The sequence below is a fragment of the Bubalus bubalis genome, chromosome 16 (assembly GCF_019923935.1).
Source record: "Bubalus bubalis isolate 160015118507 breed Murrah chromosome 16, NDDB_SH_1, whole genome shotgun sequence".
Taxonomy (NCBI): Eukaryota; Metazoa; Chordata; class Mammalia; order Artiodactyla; family Bovidae; genus Bubalus; species Bubalus bubalis.
The window spans coordinates 29,662,066-29,682,397 of record NC_059172.1 but is presented as its reverse complement, the minus strand read 5'-3'; the positions used below and the strand labels follow the sequence as shown (position 1 = coordinate 29,682,397).

General features: G+C 41.6%; 1 protein-coding gene across 7 annotated transcripts in view; it reads left to right on the top strand.

Annotated features, from left to right (window-relative positions):
• The first annotated feature begins 243 nt into the window (after positions 1–243).
• UVRAG (UV radiation resistance associated) overlaps positions 244–20,332 on the top strand; it is a 326,555-nt gene continuing 306,466 nt past the window's right edge. For 2 of the 7 annotated variants that reach the window (XM_025266389.3, XR_006545294.1), the window contains exon 1: positions 256–741. In XM_025266389.3, coding sequence (XP_025122174.3) covers positions 625–741 — 117 coding nt within the window. In that variant the 5' untranslated portion in view covers positions 256–624. Of the gene's footprint in view, positions 742–3,022; positions 3,100–20,332 lie in introns of all 7 variants that reach the window. The other 5 variants (XM_044929342.2, XM_044929343.2, XM_044929344.2 and 2 more) reach the window with 5 other exon arrangements.

Here is a 20,332-nt window from a genome sequence, read left to right as displayed (position 1 = left end):
CTAGGGAGGCCGGTTACCATGGCAACTAGGTTAGGGCGGAAGTGGCTCCCAAAACTGACTCTCACTAATCAGGTGACTCTCCTGCCTCCTGCACGTGACACCGGAGCCCAGGCGCCGGTCTACCTAGTCGGACTCCGCCCCTCTTTTCCTTTACTGACAACTGACGGCGACCTCGAGCAATGGTCCTTGCGGCTCCTCCAGGAGACCCCGCCCTGTGGTAGTGAGAGAACCAATTAGACTGGGGAAAAAAGAAGCAACGCCTAGGTTTCACCCTGGTTTGACAGACGCAATTTAGGCCATCCCTGGGTCCCTCCGCCTCCCTGTCTATTTCTGCTGGCGACGGACAAATCTTCTGCCCAATAGCGCGTCCTCTTTTTGTCGTTTGGTCCCGCCCCCATGGAAGCTGAACCAATAGGCAAGCCAGGTCTCAGCGGGTGGTGGGGGTTGCACTGCGGTAATATGGCTCTTCCTTAGCCAGCGGCGGCGGCTGGAGGTGGGGTAGAACGGTCCTGCCTCTAGGTTGGTTGGTTTTTGGACTGCAGGGTCTCGGCGGGTCGTGACTCGGCGGTTGTGGCGGATGCCGGAGGAGCGTCGGTCCCGCCGCTTGGCGGCCCCTGGGTCAAGATGAACGCTTCAGCGTCTGTCGGGGGCCCACTCCCCCCGCCGCCCACGGGCCCGGCCGCCGCGCTGCCTCCAGGTTCTGCCGCGCGGGCCCTGCATGTGGAGCTGCCGTCTCAGCAGGTAACCCCGCGGGCTCGCGGCGCTCTGTAGGGGTCGGGAGGAGGCCCGTGAGGGATCTCCGTGGGCCGCGGGCTGACCCAGTGCCAGCCGGGAGACGGGGAGAATTGGCCGGGGAGAACTCCGAGGACTCAGGAGGGCTGTCCGGAGGTCTTCGGAGGGGAGGGATCCAGGGATGGCCGAATCTCTGGGTGATCTTCGAGTCCCAGGAGCCATCCCGTTACCGGAGATGGGTTGGGAAGGGACTCACTGAAACTCCCCGGGCCCCGCCTCTCCCCACGTAGGGAGCTGGGGATTCCCTGGCGCAGACCCTCCGCTTTATCCCTCTTGGGAAGGGACCCGGGGAAGCCCTGGTATCCCAGGAGAGATGGGGAAAGCGCTTTTTCATTTTTAACTCATTTACTTGCTGACAAACTGGTGCTCTCTGCTGCGGGAGAAATGAGGTTTCCCGCATTTGCTTTTAATCTCTCCTTATTATGAAGTACTCCTATAAATTTCTCAAGAAAAATCCTTTGGGATTTCGGGTTTCCTTCCTATTCTCCGACCCCCCAAAGAAGGCACTTTAGCAATTTGAAGGGTGCTGCTACGTTCCTTCAAAAGAGTAACTGTGGAAGAAAGAACATTTAACGTACAGTACATATTCACGCCTTCCCTATCCTTTACCAAGGCGTGCAGAGCTTCTTGGATCCAACTTGGATCCGCACTGTAAGCAGATAATAGAGAACAGCGAGTTTGGGGACCTGACAAAACTCTTTGTATCACAGACTTATCTGTAGAGTACTTCTTTCCCCTGCCTTCTTGCTATCCCGCAGGAAGAGACTTTGCAGGAAGTTTGGCATTTAAGAGACTGAACGAAAGTACCTTTCATTTCCCCCCATCCACAAAGAGGACCTAAGAAAAATAACCAGTTGTTAAGAGTCTACCGTGTTGGGTTTGTGCCAAGTGCTCAGCTGGCAGGGAGTTGATTCAATCTCCCAACTCTGGGAGGTGGCTATTTTTTATTAGTTCCATTTTGTAGTTCTGGAGACAGAGGCTTAAATATGTAAAATCGTCTGCCCAAAGCTTTGCAATTAGTAATTGGTGAGGCCGGGTTTCAGAATCCAGCCTCAGACTGTAGTCCCTGCACGTGGTGGTTGTGCTGCAGACTTGAGCAATCTTTTCTCCACTGTTTTCACGTGGAACAGAGTACTTTCCTCTACACCCTTCCTCCAACTTCCCATCACTGTCTTAGGAAAGAGTCAGACAGAAGAGAACAGAGGTTGGGGGCAGAGGGTGGAGGGGAGATGGGCTGGATTTGAATACAGGAAAGTGTGGGTATGTGGAGGCTGCTAAAGGGCAAGAAAGGTGGAGATCAGAGCTACAGCGGTGGCCATGGAGCTGAGTTGTTTGCAGAAGCAAGGGCTTTTAGTGCGGTGGGAGAGAGGATTTAAGATACTGGGAGAGCATGGACCCTGGTTTTGTGGTGCTGTTGGGAAGGAAGTTTGTGGAGAATATGAATTTGAGGGTAGTGAAGTTTGGATTGTATTTACAAGGTTTCTAGGGGAGAGTGAAAGTCTGGGGGAGAGGGAGACTAGCCTCTGGAATGAGCATTAATGTGAATTTTCGTGTGTTTTGTGTGTATGTGTGTGTGTTGGTGGATTGTGAGAGTGGATACTGGGAGAGGCAGTGATGGGTGCAGAAATTCTGAAGGAGGAGCCAAGAGAGGTTTAGTTTGGGAGAGCTTTGGGAAACTGTGGGATTAGGAAAGAGAAAGCATCATTTGTTTCATAGAGCCTGTTCTCTGATAACAGTTCCCAGTTTAACGTTGGGGGAAATAATCCAAACAAACTGCCCATGGAATAAATCCAACTGCATTTGTAAGCATTTGTCCAGTTTTGGGGTTTGTGCCAAGGGATATATAGTGGCTTAAGTGTACGGCTGAATGCTGTATGATCACTGAGTATGCTATTTACAGCTTTCTGGGGGTGTCATCCTTCTTGAATTCTTGGAAGGCAGCCTGTACAGCAAAAGCACTTTTACTTTTGCTTTTGACATTAATTTTGCTTTCTGGGTCAAAATGCTCAAAATTTTAGGATATAAATATATAACATTTAAAAAAGTAAACATTTTTGTTAAAGTGTTATCGGTATACAGTCAAGTGTACCAGTTATTAGTACACAGCATGATGAAGCGTCACAAAACAAACAAAGTTATGTAAGTGCTACCCAGATTAAGAAATACAAAATTATTACCATCCCAGAAGTCCTCCTTACGTCCTCTCTCATGTCTGCCTTTCTCTCCAAAGGAACTACTGTTCTGATGTATAAGAGAAAAGTTTTTGCCTGTTCTTGAAACTGTGTATAAATGGAATCACACAAAAAGGTATTATTCTTTTGCCCAATATTGTTTGTGAGAGTCAGAGAATGTGTGTATATGTAAAAACATTTTTTAGTATTATTATTAACAATAATACTATGGCTTTTGCAGAATTTCAAAGCTTTAGATAAATTGGAAATCCAGTTAACTTTCTTTTAAATAACACTTTGAAAATTGTGTCATTTTAATAGATTACATGCTATTTGATAAGATGTCAGTATCTTTAAACATAAAAAAGATCCTGTTGATTTAAGATTTTCACGATAAAATTGATTATATCCAAGCACACATTCAGTGGTTTCTCCCCACTATCCCCAGCCTATTTCTAAGGCAGAGTTTTTCAACCTCAGTACTGTTGACATTTGGGTTTGTTGGTGGGTCTATAAAGTATTTCGTCACCTCCGTGGCCTCTACCCGCAATATACCAGCAGGACCATCTCAGGCCTGACAATCAAAAATTGTCTTTAGATGTTGTCAAATGTCTCATAGGGAGCAAAATTACTTCTGGTTGAAACTACAGTTCTAGGATATATTTTTGTTTTAGGATAGAGAGTATCCCGGGCTTCCCTTGTGGCTCAGCTGGTGAAGAATCCGCCTGCAATGTGGGAGACCTGGGTTTGATCCCTGGGTTGGGAAGATCCCCTGGAGAAGGGAAAGGCTACCCACTCCAGCATTCTGGCCTAGAGAATTCCATGGACTGTATAGTGCATGTGATCCCTGATGCTGGGAATGATTGAAGGCAGGAGGAGAAAGGGACAACAGATGATGAGATGGTTGGATAGCATCACCGATTCAATCAATGGTTATGAGTTTGAGTAAACTCCATGAGTTGGTGATGGACAGGGAGGCCTGGTATGCTGCAGTCCATGGGGTCACAAAGAATCAGACACAACTGAGCAACTGAACTGAGAGTGTATCCCTTCTATTGCTTACTGATTTATCTCATCTCAGTCTTCCTTAAGTACCACTGATTCTAGTGGCTGTATTGTTTAAAATTTTAGTTTACTGTATATTAGTTCCCAAAGTGTTGGACTCCCCGTACCCCCAATCTGCCTCCAGAAAAACGATTTGTTTTGTTTTGGCTCAAAGAAAGCCCACAAAACTATAAGACCTAACTAATAATTTTTACTTTGATCCACTTTTCTTTAAAAAAAAAAAAAAATCGAGTTAACTCTGCAGAAATCCTGAACCTTTATATGTATGAGTACTAACTGCAGTGCATAATAGCTACTTAATTGTGTCAGATGGGACTGCTACTTAATTTGTCTTCTTTTGCTTCTTTATGATCTTACGTTACCTGTAATTTAAGCATGAACTAGTCATGCATTTTGAAGACTTGTTTTTTCTTTTTAATTTTTGGTTGACGTTTGTAATTTTCTAGTGAATATAAGCTCATCTGAAGAATAACTTCCTTCATACCTTAGGTTTAGGCATTTTGAAATAAAAATGTGTGTTTTGTGATAGAGGTATTTATAATGTCCTTAAAAGTTTGAGAGCGTTTCTTTCCTCCCCAAAGGCTTCCTCCTTTGGGTATAACCTAACTACATTCCTCAGATACTTAGAGCTGGGGAGGCTCTTTAGTGATTGTTTAGGGCTTCCCTGGTGGCTCAGATGGTAAAGAATCTGCCTGCAATGCAGAAGACCTGGGTTCGATCCCTGAGTTGGGATGATCCCCTGGAGGAGGGCATGGCAGCCCACTCCAGTATTCTTGCCTGGAGAATCCCACGGACAGAAGAGCCTGGTGGGCTGCAGTCCATGGGGTCACAAAGAGTTGGACACAACTGAGCAACTAAGCACATACACATACATAGTAGTGACCACATACACAAACATTTTGCATATAGGTATAGTCTTAACCTAGTTTAATCCCTTCCATTAAAATAACTTTACAATTCATTATTACCTTTCTTAGACAGTTGTCGTGGTCAGTATACCTTCATCTACCACATTTTTGTATAATAATGTTTAGTTATGTTTGTTTAGGGGCTTCCCAGGTGGCTCAGTCGGAGAAGGCAGTAGCACCCCACTCCAGAACTCTTGCCTAGAAAATCCCATGGATGTAGGAGCCTGGTAGGCTGCAGTCCATGGGGTCATTAAGAGTCGCACACGACTGAGCGACTTCACTTTCACTCTTCACTTTCATGCATTGGAGAAGGAAATGGCAACCCACTCCAATGTTCTTGCCTTGAGAATCCCAGGGACGGGGGAGCCTGGTGGGCTGCCATCTATGGGGTTGCACAGAGTCGGACACGACTGAAGTGACTTAGCAGCAGCAGCAGCAGCAGGTGGCTCAGTGGTGAAGAATCAGCCTTATAATGCGGGAGATGAGGTTTCAATCCCTGGGTCAGGAAGTTCCCCTGGAGAAGGAAATGGCAACTCACTCCAGTCTTCTTGCCTGGAGAATCCTTTGGACAGAGGAGCCTGGCAGATTATAGTCCTTGGGATCTCAAAGAGTTGACTGAGCTACTAAGTGACTGGTGATGTTTGTTTAAACCCCATTAATAGATTTTTGGTCTGTTTCCAGTTATTCTGTGTTACATTGTTGCAGTGAATATCCATATACAGGTATCTTGGAAATCAGTTGAAGAATATGTATACACACACTTACACATATAAATATGCACATATATACCACCCATATAATACATACACATGTTTTTGTTATTTAGATTTGTGTTTCTTTAATTATTAATGTTTTAGTAGCTTCATTTATTGTATGCAAGCACTACGCAAAGTTTTGTTGTTGTTCTCTGCTGAGTCATGTCCAGTTCTTTGTGACCCTGTGGACGGCATCATGCAAGGCTTCCCTGTCCTTCACTTTCTCCCGGAGTTTGCTCAGACTCCTGTCTATTGAGTCAGTGATGCCATCCAACCATCTCATCCTCTGTTGCCCTCCTTCTCCGCCTGCCCTCAAAAAAGATTGAGGACAGGAGGAGAAGGGGACAATGAACTCATTTATCCTTACACAACCCTATGAGTTTCAATGTTTTTTTAAAAAAATTTTATGTATTTATTTTTGGCTGTGCTGAGTCTTCATTGCTGCACCCAGGCCTTCTCTAGTTGCAGCAAGTGTGGGCTGCTCTCTAGTTGTGAAGCACAGACTTCTCATTGCGGTGGCTTCTCTTGTGGAGCATGGGCTCTAGGGTTCACAGGCTTCAGTCGTTGCGGCGCATGGGCTCAGTAGTTGTGGTGCACGGGCTTAGTTGCTCTGAGGCATGAGAAATCATCCTGGACCAGGTATCCAATCTGTGTCTCCTGCACTGGCAGGGGGATTCTTAACAACTGATCAACCAGGGGAGTCTGAGTTTCAGTATTTTTGAATAGATCTGTGTAGCATTTTCTTTTGCGACTTGCTTGTTTATGTCCCTGGCATTAATTTTTCTGATTACTTACTTGTGTTTTTTCATTCATTTGAAGAGCATTTTTCTTGTCATTTTTTGGAAGGAAGTGGGGTATATTAGTGCTGTTATATATTATAATTAGTGCTATTATATATCAGTGCTTCCTTGAATTTTTAAAAATAGATTTTATTTTTTAGAACAATTTTAGATTTATGGACAAATTGAGGATAGTACAGAAGATTTCATACTGTATACCCATTTTCCTCTATTCTTAACATCTTTCATTAATATGGTACATTTGTTACAATTGAAGAACCAGTATTGATATGTTATTATTAACTAAGGCCTTTATTTTATCAAATTTCTGTCATTTAAAAAATTGTGTTGGGATTTCCCTGGCTGAAGGTACTTCTCTGGCAGTCCATTGGTTACGACTTCGCCTTTCAAAGCAGGGTTCCATTCCTGGTTGCGGAGCTAAGACCCAACGTGACTCGAGACCAAGAAACCAAAATACATAACAAAGCAGTGTTGTAACAAATTCAATAAAAGCCTTTACAAATGGTCCACATCAGGACATAGTGGGGGAAGGAGAGGATGGGACGAAATGAGAGAGTAGCACTGAACCATATACATTACCATATGCAAAATTAGATAGCCAGTGGAAATTTGCTCTATGGCACAGGGAGCTCAAACCCGGTGCCCTGTGATGACAGCCTAGAGGGGTAAGATGCCGGGAAGGTGGGAGGGAGGCACAAGAGGGAGGGGACACGTGTACCTATGACTGGTTCATCTGGGTATATGGCAGAAACCCACACAATATTGTAAAGCAATTATCCTCCAATTAAAAAATAAATAAAATTTATAATAAGAAAGTGGTGCACATAAAAAAGATCCCAAAAGGAAATTGTTGTAAGATACACATGATATAAAATTTTCTGTTGTAATCATTTTTAAGTCTAATCCAATGGCATTAAGTACATCCTCAATGTTGTGCAAACATCACTACTATCCATTTCTGGAATTTTTCGTCATCTCAAACAGAAACTATACTCTTTAAACAACTCCCCATTCTTCCTTCCCCCAGCTCCTGGTAAGCTCTGTTCCACTTTCTGTCTCTATGAATTTGCTTATTCTACATCCTTCATATAAGGGAATTATACAATATTTGCTTTTTTATTTCATTCAGCATAATGTTTTCAACATTCATCCAAGTTGTAGCATGTGTCAGAATTTCATTTCTTTTAAGGCTGACTAGTGTTCCTTTGTGTTTAAATACTACATTCTGTTTACCCATTCATCTGTTGGTGGATCTTTAGTGTTTACCTAATCTGTGGAAAATTCTGAAAGAGATGGGAATACCAGACCACCTGACCTGCCTCTTGAGAAACCTATATGCAGGTCAGGAAGCAACAGTTAGAACTGGACATGGAACAACAGACTGGTTCCAAATAGGAAAAGGAGTACGTCAAGGCTGTATATTGTCACCCTGCTTATTTAACTTATATGCAGAGTACATCATGAGAAACGCTGGGCTGGAAGAAGCACAAGCTGGAATCAAGATTGCCGGGAGAAATATCAATAACCTCAGATATGCAGATGATACCACCCTTATGGCAGAAAGTGAAGAGGAACTCAAAAGCCTCTTGATGAAAGGTAAAGTGGAGAGTGAAAAAGTTGGCTTAAAGCTCAACATTCAGAAGACAAAGATCATGGCATCTGGTCCCATCACTTCATGGCAGATAGATGGGGAAACAGTGGAAACAGTGTCAGACTTTATTTTTTGGGGCTCCAAAATCACTGCAGATGGTGACTGCAGCCATGAAATTAAAAGACGCTTACTCCGTGGAAGGAAAGTTATGACCAGCCTAGATAGCATATTCAAAAGCAGAGACATTACTTTGCCAACAAAGGTCCGTCTAGTCAAGGCTATGGTTTTTCCTGTGGTCATGTATGGATGTGAGAGTTGGACTGTGAAGAAAGCTGAGCGCCGAAGAATTGATGCTTTTGAACTGTGGTGTTGGAGAAGACTCTTGAGAGTCCCTTGGACTGCAAGGAGATCCAGCCAGTCCCTTCTGAAGGAGATCAGCCCTAGGATTTCTTTGGAAGAAATGATGCTAAAGCTGAAACTCCAGTACTTTGGCCACCTGATGCGAAGAGTTGACTCATTGGAAAAGACTCTGATGCTGGGAGGGACTGGGGGCAGGAGGAGAAAGGGTGACAGAGGATGAGATGGTTGGATGGCATCACTGACTCAATGGATGTGAGTTTGAGTGAACTCCGGGAGTTGGTGATGGACAGGGAGGCCTGGCGTGCTGCGATTCATGGGGTCAGACACGACTGAGCAACTGAACTGAACTGAATACACTTTTTCAAGATCTCGTCGTGCACACCACATTGTATTTAGTCTCCCCTTGGCTGTAACAGTTCCTCAGACTTCTTTTTGATGACCTTGATAGTTTTGAGTACTGAGGTATTTTGTAGGATGCCTTTCTATGGGAATTTGGTGGGTTTTTTTTTTTTCCCTCATGATTAGATTGGGGAGATAGCCTGGATAGGTAAAGTGCCATTTTCATCTTATTGTATCAAGTGTACGTACTATTAACATGACTTATCCCTATTGATGTTAACCTTTGTCATCACCATTGAGGCTGTTTTTTGTCAGGTTTCTCTGCTGTAAGATTACTCTTTCCCACTCGTTCCTCCATGCTGTCCTCTTTGGGAGGAAGTCACTGTATCCAGTCCACACTTTAGGAGTGGGAATTGATGCTCCCCCTCCTTGAGGGCAGAGTATCTACATAAATTATTTGGAATTCTTTTGCATGGGAGAGTCCTACCAGTAACCACTTCCTTTTACAGATGAGGAAGCTAAAGTCTGGGTAGCTTTCTCAGAGTCACACAGGATGTCACCACAGGGACTTCAGGTTAGGTCTTTGATTCCCACTTACCATAGATACCTATTCTTTGCAAGGTTCTGGTTAAAAACAGAAGCTTGAAGTTATTTCAAGGTTTGAGATAATCATGCTTTTTATTTTATTTCCCACAGCATCTGTACATAGCACTGTGCTGATTACATAATAGGAGCTCAGTATACTTTTTATTTTAAAATTTTATTTGTATATGAATCATCCCTTTGAAGAATTTAACAGCCTAAAGAAAGGAAGGAAATGGGATTGAAACACATACAAGAAAAAATGCTGGAAGCACAAGATTTTGCTAAAAGCAAAAATGCTAGAAGCTTAATTTAGCTGTGTGTGATATATTTATTTTCCCTTGATGTTTCTGTTTGTTAGATATCTTTTGTCTGTCTGATTTAATCATCTTCTTATTATGTGTTCAAAAGATCTTTTTCCTTTACAAGGCCACTGAAGGCAGAGGGAAAACTGTATTTTACTGGGAACATATGCCCTGTGCAATGTTATATATTTTTATTCCTTCCACAAATATTTGTTGAGCTCCTTCCTCGTGACTCAGAAACAAGTATATGGGTGTGTTATATAGCTGTACAAGAAAATGATGGCAATTTTTGAGCTGCTTTGCTTTTTGTAAACAAAACTGTGAGGAAGCTTCAGAAACAAAATACCAGCATCCCCAAATTATTATTTTTATGTGATAAAATGCCATTAGGCTATTTAAGGTTTTAATTTTTTTTTTTTTTTTTTTTTTGGTGAAAATGTTTAATTTTCCTTTGAAAGGAAAAGCTGTGTTCTTATTCAGTGTTAACTTTAAAATTTATCTACTGGGTTACAATTCTTAGCTTTGTGGCAGAAAATTCAGAAGTGAAACTGACTGGAAATAGAGCAAGAGCAGAATTGAAACTAGTAAGCTGGGCCTGAATGAGTAATAAAATTAAGAAAAAAATTAGGTTTTCATAGTTTCCAAGTGTATATTTTTGATAATATGTGTATTTTCATCAGTAGACATATCACTACTGGAGGAAAAAGAAATACTTGTCATTTTTAATGTGCTCTAGGGTGTGCAGGTACAAACTAGGGGTGATTTAGAGAAACTAAAGACAGATCTATATTAAGAGAGGGGTTGAAACAGTTTAGGCTTTATACCTTTAGGTTTAATGGCATCAGTAATGTCTAAGTGAAAGTTTTTTTTAATGTCTTGTATTTTAGGAGTTGGGTTCTTAGATTATGTATGTAGAGGAGCACATGGAGAAGGGAAACTTGACATTGGGATTTTTTTCAAAAACATATTTGTATTATACCTTTTCGGTTTAATATTACCTGACCTTGTTTTCTGGCTTCCCTGGTGGCTCAGCAGTAAAGAATCTGCCTGCAATGCAGGAGCTATGGGTTTGATCCCTGGTTGGGGAAGATCCTCTGGAGGAGGAAATGGCAACTCCCACCAGTGTTCTTGCCTGGGAAGTCCCATAGACAGGGGAGCCTGGCGGACTATACATCCATGGGGACGGTTGGACACAATTTAGCATCTAAGCAACAACTACCTTGTTTCCCATCTTATTTTAAGATCAAAGCATGAATTTTGAATCGTAGAATTTTATAGATGCAAAATCTGAAGCCCTCAGAGGTGAACTATTCCCCTGGCCAGAGATTTGGTCCCTCCACTTATTTCCATCCTAAAGGAGTCAGTAAAGAGTATTAACTTAACAACTATGATTTGAGTGCCCTGCTCTTCCTGTTAGTGGCAGAGACCTGACCAGATCCTGTAACTCCCATGAACAGTTTCCCTCTGCTTGGCTTGGTGTTTTGAGAATTTGTTTCTTAAACTTGTCTCTGGGCTTTGACACATTATCCCTACAACTTTGGGAATTTTAGGCTAGAGGTAAAATGTGGGAAAGGCTGTATTTTAAACTTACTTCGCGTCGCAGGCTGCGGTCTCAGGCTGCTTGTCCCCTTTTGTAGTGTGTATTAGTGAAACTTTGGAATGTCCCTCTGTAATTTGAGTGATCAGTCTTCCTGTTTGTCCCTTGGTACTTACCATGCTTATCCTTTTTTGAATATCTCACTTAAGAAGTCTTGATTCTTTACCTCTTCAAGTTTCTAAAACAGCAATCATCTGTTAATCATGGGTTTTCTGTTGTCAGAAATTTTATTTATGCTGACTGCTGTAGACGTCATTTACTAGTTATCAAAAACTGGAGTCAAGTGCATTTATTGGTTGAGAAGGTGAGAAAGTTGAGCATTAGAACCCAGCACTGATGAATCTGTTTGTTGATCCATTGGCTCTTTTCCCCACCATGGTTGTTACAATATCTTACCAGGTACCCTCAGATGTTTTTGAAAATAATAGGGAAAACAAGGAAATTGAAGGTGGTGGCTACCTTTGGCTTTTTTCAGTAGCTTCCTGGGTAAGAAGAAAGAGAAGATAAAAATGAGTGAGAATGGAAATCAGACTTTTGTAGTATGTTTTTTTTTCTGGAAAAACTTGGTCCTCTTTTAACATGACTGTATTTTTTTAACTGAGAGCTTTACTGGATTACAAGTAATTCATGTGTCCATGTTAGCCTATGTCAAAAGTAAATAGTTGCAAGTCCAGAAGTGGAAGAAATTAATTGAGTAATCTGTTTTCTCAACAGGTATTTATAAAGTAACTCCTTTGATTTATGTTAAATATGGGATTAGCAATTTATATGTCTTGTTTCCTTCAATCTAATTATGTCTTTCAGAGGATCTGAAATTTTACCTGTCACAATTCCAGTCTCTTTTTGTATAAGAGCTAATACAGGAAAACTAAACTTAAAAAAAAAATACAACATGAAAATAATTTAGCAGTATGAAAAAGCTGTGTTTTAAAATTTTGCCCACGTTAACGAATAACGTCATTGAGAAAACTGGCAGGGCTTTCATCCACTAAAATGTTACTATCAGGGTATATATGAGAAGCAACAACATGAGGAAGACTGTCTAATTTTTCATTTTGAAAATAGATCACAAAGCAACCTAGGCAGGTAAGCTGTGGGGTGCTCATTTAAGGTCTAGGATATTTGACAGGACTGTACTCAGTATGGATTAGAGTTGGTCCCATCATGTATATGATGTAGGTATTTCAGGTTTGTTTTCATGAATGGAGTTTATCCTACATGGAAGGTATTTAAGTAATAAAATTGTCCTGTTAATAACAGTTGTCCTGGTGCTCTGGAGTGACTGGTTTACATATAATATTCATGTATTTCTACCGGAAGAAATCAATCTAATTATTAGATGGGGACACTAGAATTGCAGAATTTCTTAATTGTACATTAACTGCATTTTTTCACAAATTTGGATATTTTGAAACTACCTGAAAATTACTAAAAATTACTACTCACTATTCTTACCTTGTATTTTCAAGAAAAGTTTACTTTATCAATACCCTCTTTAATAAACTAGTAAGATATACAGTGTATTTTAGATACTGTATCAAAAATAAATAAGTTGTTACTTAGAAGTAAACATAAAATCTATTACAAAATGGAAATTTTTAATTAGATATTAAATCTCTGCTGTGTACCAAATACTGCATTAGACTCTGGTGTACTTCTTTTTCCAACTTCTCTTATTGTTGGAGTACCAGAATATCTCTGAATATGATTTTACAAATTCTCAAAAGCACATAATTATTTCCTTAATATGGTATGATAGGAAGACTTGTAAGGCTGGTTCTGAGTATAACTAAGGTGTCTTTGGGAAAAGCATATGTTCTGGTCTTTGGTTCTTGACTTCACAGTGAGAAGGTTGGGTTATCTGTATCTCTACACATCTTGAACCTCTGTGTGCCTCCATTTCCTCGCTTGTCAGTTGTTTTCCTTTTTGTCCCTATCATTTTCATTCCACAAATATTGTGCTCACCTCTGTTCTACACTGTCATTTGTTTAACAGATTTTTTTTTTTTTTTTAGTTTCTACCATGTGTACCACAGTAGTGAAGAATATTGTTTTCTAGAGCCGGATGCTTGGATTCAAATACTGACTCAGATCCTTCCTAGTTGGCAGTCTGGAAGTTACTTACTCTCCCTGTGCCTCTGGGAAGCTCAGATCAAAAGGGCAGAATAATACCTATCCTGTAGGGTTGTTGAAAGAATTACGTGGGTCGTAAGTTTGCCTGCAGAGGTGCTTGGTATGTAGTAAGTGCTCCGTGCTCAGGAAATGTTCGCTGTTACTGTCACTGCTGCTACTACTGCTGTTTGTCAGGCTCTGAGGATACAGGATAAAGAAGGCACTGTCTTCGTCCTGGAGGGATTTGTAATCTAATGGTTAAGGCAACTATATCAGCAGACCATTTTAGTATAATGTAAGAGATGGTTTGAATTAAGTGCTGAGGTGGAAGAGAGTAGAAAAAGCAGTCAAGCAGAGACACCAGCTTGAGCAGAAAGGTAAGTAGGTGTAGAAGGGAATGGCAGATAAATTGCACGAGGCTGGAGTTTAAGGTTCTTGGAGGAGAATGGTGGAAACAAGCTGGAGAGGTGTAGTTTGGGATCAGATATAAAGGGCCATGTATGCCCTGCTTTGAAATTTGGACATTGTCCTCAAGGTAGAGGGGAGGACTTTTTTTAATAGACTTTAGTTTTTAGAGCAACTTCAGGTTCACAGCAAAATTGAGCAGAAGTTACAGAGATTTTCCAAATACTTTCTGCCCCTGCATTTACATTTTTGTTTTTAGCTGCTAAGTTGTGTCTGACTGTTTTGTGACTTCATAGACTGTAGCCCGCCAGGGTCCTCTGTCTTTGAGATTTCCCAGGCAAGAATACTGGAATGGGTTGCCATTTCCTTCTCCACGGGGATCTTCCCGACCAAGGGATGGAACCGCGGTCTCCAGCATTACAGGTGGTTTCTTTACCACTGAGCCACTTGGGAAGGCGTAGCCTCCCCCGTTAGCAGCTTCTTCCACTGCAGTTATACATTTCTCACACATCATCAATGTGGTTCATCGTTTACACTAGGGTTTACCTCCACCCTTATGGCAGAAAGTGAAGAAGAACTAAAGGGCCTTTTGATAAAAGTGAAAGAGGAGAGTGAAAAAGTTGGCTTAAAGCTCAACATTCAGAAAACTAAGATCATGGCATCCGGTCCCATCACTTCATAGCAAATAGATGGGGAAACAATGGAAACAGTGGCTGACTATTTTTGGGGGCTCCAGAAGCACTGCAGATGGTGATTGCAGCCATGAAATGAAAAGACGCTTGCTCCTTGGAAGAAAAGCTGTAACCAACCTAGATAGCATATGAAAAAGCAGAGACATCACTTTGTCAACAAAGGTCTGTCTAATCAAGGCTATGGTTTTTCCAGTAGTCATGTATGGACGTGAGAGTTGGACTCTAAAGAAAGCTGAGTGCGGAAGAATTGATGCTTTTGAACTGTGGTGTTGGAGAAGACTCTTGAGAGTCCCTTGGACTGCAAGGAGATCCAGCCAGTCCCTTCTGAAGGAGATCAGCCCTAGGATTTCTTTGGAAGAAATGATGCTAAAGCTGAAACTCCAGTACTTTGGCCACCTGATGCAAAGAGCTGACTCATTGGAAAAGACCCGGATGCTGGGAAAGATTGAGGGCAGGAGGAGAAGGGGACGACAGAGGATGAGATGGTTGGATGGCATCACTGACTCAATGGACATGAGTTTGGGTGTACTCTGGCAGTTGGTGATGGACAGGGAGGCCTGGCGTGCTGCGGTTCATGGGGTCGCAAAGAGTTGGACACAACTGAGCGGCTGAACTGAATTACCTTTGGTATTGTACATTCTTGGTTTTGACCATACATATAATAATATGTGTTCACCAGTGTAGTGTGATGCAGAGTAGTTTCACTACCTGAAAAATCCTTTGCACTATACCACACCTCCCGGTCTTTTAACCCTTGGCAACCACTGATTCTTTTACTGTCTTCTAAGTCTTGCCTGTTCCACAAAGTCATAGCTGGAATCATACAGCTCCTCTGAGTAAATATCAAGGAGCACAATGCCTGCGATGTATGTTAAGAGCATTTTATGTTACAAGTTTAATTTCATAAGAAGCTGCCAAACTGACTTTCAAAATGACTGTATCAGTTCACATTCCCACTAGCAGTGAGTGAAAATTGTTCCACATCCTTGTCAGCATTTGGTGGTGTCAGTATTCTGGATTTTGGGTTTTTTAGTAGGTGTGTAGTGGTATCATGTCAGAAAAGGCAATGGCACCCCACTCCAGTACACTTGCCTGGAAAATCCCATGGATGGAGGAGCCTGCTAGGCTGCAGTCCATGGGGTCGCTAAGAGTTGGGCACGACTGAGTGACTTCACTTTCACTTTTCACTTTCATGCATTGGAGAAGGAAATGGCAACCCACTCCAGTGTTCTTGCCTGGAGAATCCCAGGGACGGGGGAGCCTGGTGGGCTGCCGTCTACAGGATTGCACAGAGTTGGACACGACTGAAGAGACTTAGCAGTATCAGCGGTATCATGTTGTTATAGTTTGCATTTCCCTAGTGAAAAATGATGTGGAACCTCTTTTCATATGTTTATTTACTGCTTATGTATATTACTTGGTGAGGGGTCTGTTAAGGTCTTTGGCCCATTTTTCATTCAGGTTGTTTTTGTTTTTTTATTGTTGAGTTTATGAGTCTTTGTATATTTTGGGTAACAGTCCTTTGTCAGATGTGTCTTTTGCATATATTTTCCTCTGTAGCTTGCTTTCTCATTCTTCTGACATTGTTTTTCAGAGAACAGAAGTTTTAAATTTTAATGAAGTCCAATTTATCAATTTTTTTTTCATGGAGAGAGTGTTTGGTGTTGTATCTGAAAAGTAGTTGCCATTCCCAAGGTCACCTAGATTTCTTCTATGTTATCTGCTCTGAATTTTATAGTTTTGCATTTTTACCTTTAAGTGTATGGTCCATTTTGAGTTGGTTTCTGTAAAAGGTGTAAGGTTTGGTCTAGATTCTTTTTTTTTTTTTGCATGAAATCCAGTTATTTCAGCACCATTTGTTGAAAAGACCATCTTTGCTCTGTTGTATGGGCTTTGCTCCTTTGTCAAAGATCAGTTAACTATACTTATGTGGTCTCTTTCTAGCTCTGTATTCTGCTCCTTTGATTTACTTGTTTATTTAGTTTGTCAGTGTTCACAAAAAATATCTCGCTAGAGTTTTAATAGAGATTGCATTGAATCTATAGATCAAATTGGAAAGAATTGACATCTTGACAATATTTCATCTTCCTATCCATGAATATATAGTGTTTCTCCATGTATTTGGTTGTTCTTTGCTATCGTTCATTAGAGTTGTATAGTTTTCCTGTAGATCTTGTTCCTGTTTTGTTAGATTTATACCCAGGTATTTCATGTGGGGCTTCCCTGGTGGCTCAGCTGGTAAAGAATCTGCCTGCAATGTGGGAGACCTGGGTTCGATTCCTGGGTTGGGAAGATCCCCTGGAGAAGGGAAAGGCTACCTACTCCAATATTCTGGCCAGGAGAGTTCCGTGGACTCTGTAGTTCATGGGGTCGCAAAGAGTCAGACACGACTGAGCAACTTTCACCGATGCAACTGATTTCACTTTGAAGGGGCATTAATGTAAATGATATTATGATTCTAAATGCAAATTCTACTTGTTTGTTGCTGGTGTATCCAGGAGTTTTTGGTTGATTTTTCTCAGATTTTCTACATAAATGATCATATCATCTGTTGAACAAAGACAGTTTTATTTCTTCCTTCTCAATCTCTATACCTTTTACACCTTTTCTGGTTTTACTGCTAGTACAAGCTAGTCCTTTTTTCTTTGCTTTTTTAAACTTTTTGTTTAGAGAGAATTACAAGCTTATTGAAAAATTGCAAAAGCAAAACTTACACAAGAACACCTTTATACCCTTTACCCAGAGTTATCTATTGTTAACATTCCATTTGCTTTATCATTTGCAAGCTCTCTCTTCCTAGGTGTATACAGATATAGATAAGGTTTTTTGGTGTGTGAATCATTTGAAGTTACATACTTTATGACCTTAAATACTTTAGTATATATTTCTTAGAATAGGTATGTTCTCTTTTATATCCAAAGTATAGTTTTTAGTTTCAGTAAATTAACATTGATATAATGCTTTTTATCTAATCTGTGGTTCATATTCTGTCAGTTGATCCCATAATGTCCTTAATAGAAAATTTCGCTCACCAATTCCTTCTCCAGTCTAGAGTGAGGTATTCCATTTAGTTGTTTCATCTCTTCTTTGAGGTAGAACATTTCTATAACTTTTCTTTGTCTCTTTTTAGTGTCAATGTCATAATACAGATAGACTGCTTCCTCCCTTTTTAAAATAGACTATTCGTTTTCTGTGTATCTGGTATTTCCTCATGGTTAGATTCAGATTATGCATCCTCTCAATTGAAATTTCACGTGTGGTGATGTGTCCTTCATAGGGTATCACTTCTGGAGGCATGTGATGTCCATTTGTCCCTTACTGGTGATGTTTATTTTGGTCACTTGGTCAAGATATTATCTGATTTCTCAAACATGTAATTCTGTTTATGTGTGTCTGCCCTTGCAACTAACTAATAAACAGACTGTTGGGGAGACACTTTGAGACCATGCATATATCCAGCTCCCCATGAGGTTTATCATCCATTGATGGTTTTTGTCTGAGCTAATCTTGGTGCCATGATTGTGGTAAAACTGATTTCCCTGCTCTCAGCACTTTCTCCACATTTACCAGTCTGCCCTTGGCATTGTGCTGTGAGGATGGGAGGATAGTTTTGAGGAGAGACTGATGATGAGAGAAGTGGTTGAGTAGAGAGTGGTGCGGAGAAGGCAATGGCACCCCACTCCAGTACTCTTGCCTGGAAAATCCCATGGATGGAGGAGCCTGGTGGGCTGCAGTCCATGGGGTCGCGTAGAGTCGGACACGACTGAAGTGACTTAGCAGCAGCAGAGAGTGGTGAGGAGAAGACTGCTGATGAAGTTTCTAAATAAGGGGAGACTGAGGCCTGAGCTGTGAGGCAGTGTGAGATATTCATCATTCATCATTTCTTTATTCCTTCAACAGACATTTATTGAATGTCTGTGTAGCTGTGCTTGGGATAAAAAGACAGTTCTGGTTCTTAAGGAGCTTATGGTCATTGAGGCTACAAAAGGGCCAAGAGTTGTGACAAAATATAAGTCCTTACCTTTTTATCTTACGTCATGCTGTCTTCTGTTTTTAGTAGCTAATGTCTTTAGAACCATTTTCGTAGTATTTTTAGCCCCAGTAGTTAGAACCATCTGCCCCACTTAACAGGTGAGAGAATCAAGGCCCAGAAAAGAACAGTGAAGAGCTAGAGTTCATGCTCCAGCTATTTTGGCTTTAAATTCAGAGCTTTTCCCACTACCTCACTCTGTTAGCTTCTTGGATTTAAAACATAGTTTTCCAGTTTCATTGTTATCTCTACCTTCATAAATCTGTATTGCTCAGGCTAGGTGGATAGATTTCGAAGCGACAGGTAAACTGACCACTAAAAGCTGAAGCAGCTGTACGGTGATTGGTGATAATGGTAATATTTTTGAACTATCATTTGTGACAGTACTGTGTCTTCATGCTTTGCAGTTCTTCCATTTACTCTTCAGGGCTTTCCTGGTGGCTCAGACAGAAAGAATCTGCCTGCAATGCGGGAGACCTAGGTGTGGAACTCTGGGTTGGGAAGATCTCCTGGAGAAGGGATAGGCTACCCACTCCAGTATTCTTGGGCTTCCCTTGTGGCTCAGCTGGTAAAGAATCCGCCTGCAATGCAGGAGACCTGGGTTCGGTCCCTGGGTTGGGAAGATCCCCTGGAGAAGGGAAGGGCTACCCATTCCAGTATTCTGGCCTGGAGAATTCCATGGACTTCAAAGTTGGACACAACTGAGTGACTTTAACTTTGAAGTGAGATAGCAGAGCTGGGATAGCATAAGCTGAGTTTATACCACAGCACAAAACCAGTGTTTGATAAAATTGGAATAAATAGCTCACAATCTGATTTTGGACTGGAGCACATGCCCTTTGTTTTTCTCAGGTTGATATAACTGAACTCAATTTGTGGCTGGTAGTCTCTGGAACAAAGGCACCCCACTCCAGTACTCTTGCCTGGAAAATCCCATGGACGGAGGAGCCTGGTGGGCCGCAGTCCATGGGGTCGCTAAGAGTTGGACACGACTGAGCGACTTCACTTTCACTTTTCCTTTCATGCATTGGAGAAGGAAATGGCAACCCACTCCAGTGTTCTTGCCTGGAGAATCCCAGGGACGGGGGAGCCTGTTGGGCTGCCGTCTGTGGGGTCGCACAGAGTCGGACATGACGGAAGCAACTTAGCAGCAGTAGTCTCTGGAACTGTTTACCCTGGTGCTTCAGTGTGCTGGCTGCTGCACAGGAGCTAGTCCTTGTGTTATGGGTGGCTTCATCTGCCTGTTCATCTGTTTCTCTTGTGGCTGAGCATCTATCAAAGTCTTCCCGTATTATTTGGTCTTAAAAAAGTCAAAGCTTCTTGGTGTAGATGTGGAAATGGGGCAGAGACCAGGGCTCTTAATCTTACTGAATTTGTGTGGGAGAGGCAGTCAGAGGTATTTGGTCTTTTATTTCATTGTGTAGATCCGGGCATATCATGAGTGCTCAGGAAATGTTCCGATGCTTTGGTTTCTTAGGGTACAGTGTATAGGAGAGAATTATGAAACATGAGGATGTTTGTGAATGTTGTGAGTTTATTGAAACAGATTGGGATCGAAGATGGTACTGGAAAGAAGATTTAAGGCCTTTGGATTTACTTAGTAAAGCTTGATTACAGTGGGAGGACCTTATTAGAGAAACGAAGCCTGGGTTAGTTCTGGGGCAAAGAGGGAGAGGTAATGGGAAGAAATAATGGAAATGAAAACATGAAGGTTCTGAGTTAGGATTATGAAGTTACAGTTTGCTAATCTTGGTATATTTTAAACATAGATTCTGCCTGTAATTAGCATGTTAACATTTAATGCATAATGGGTCCTTCCTTTGTGGTC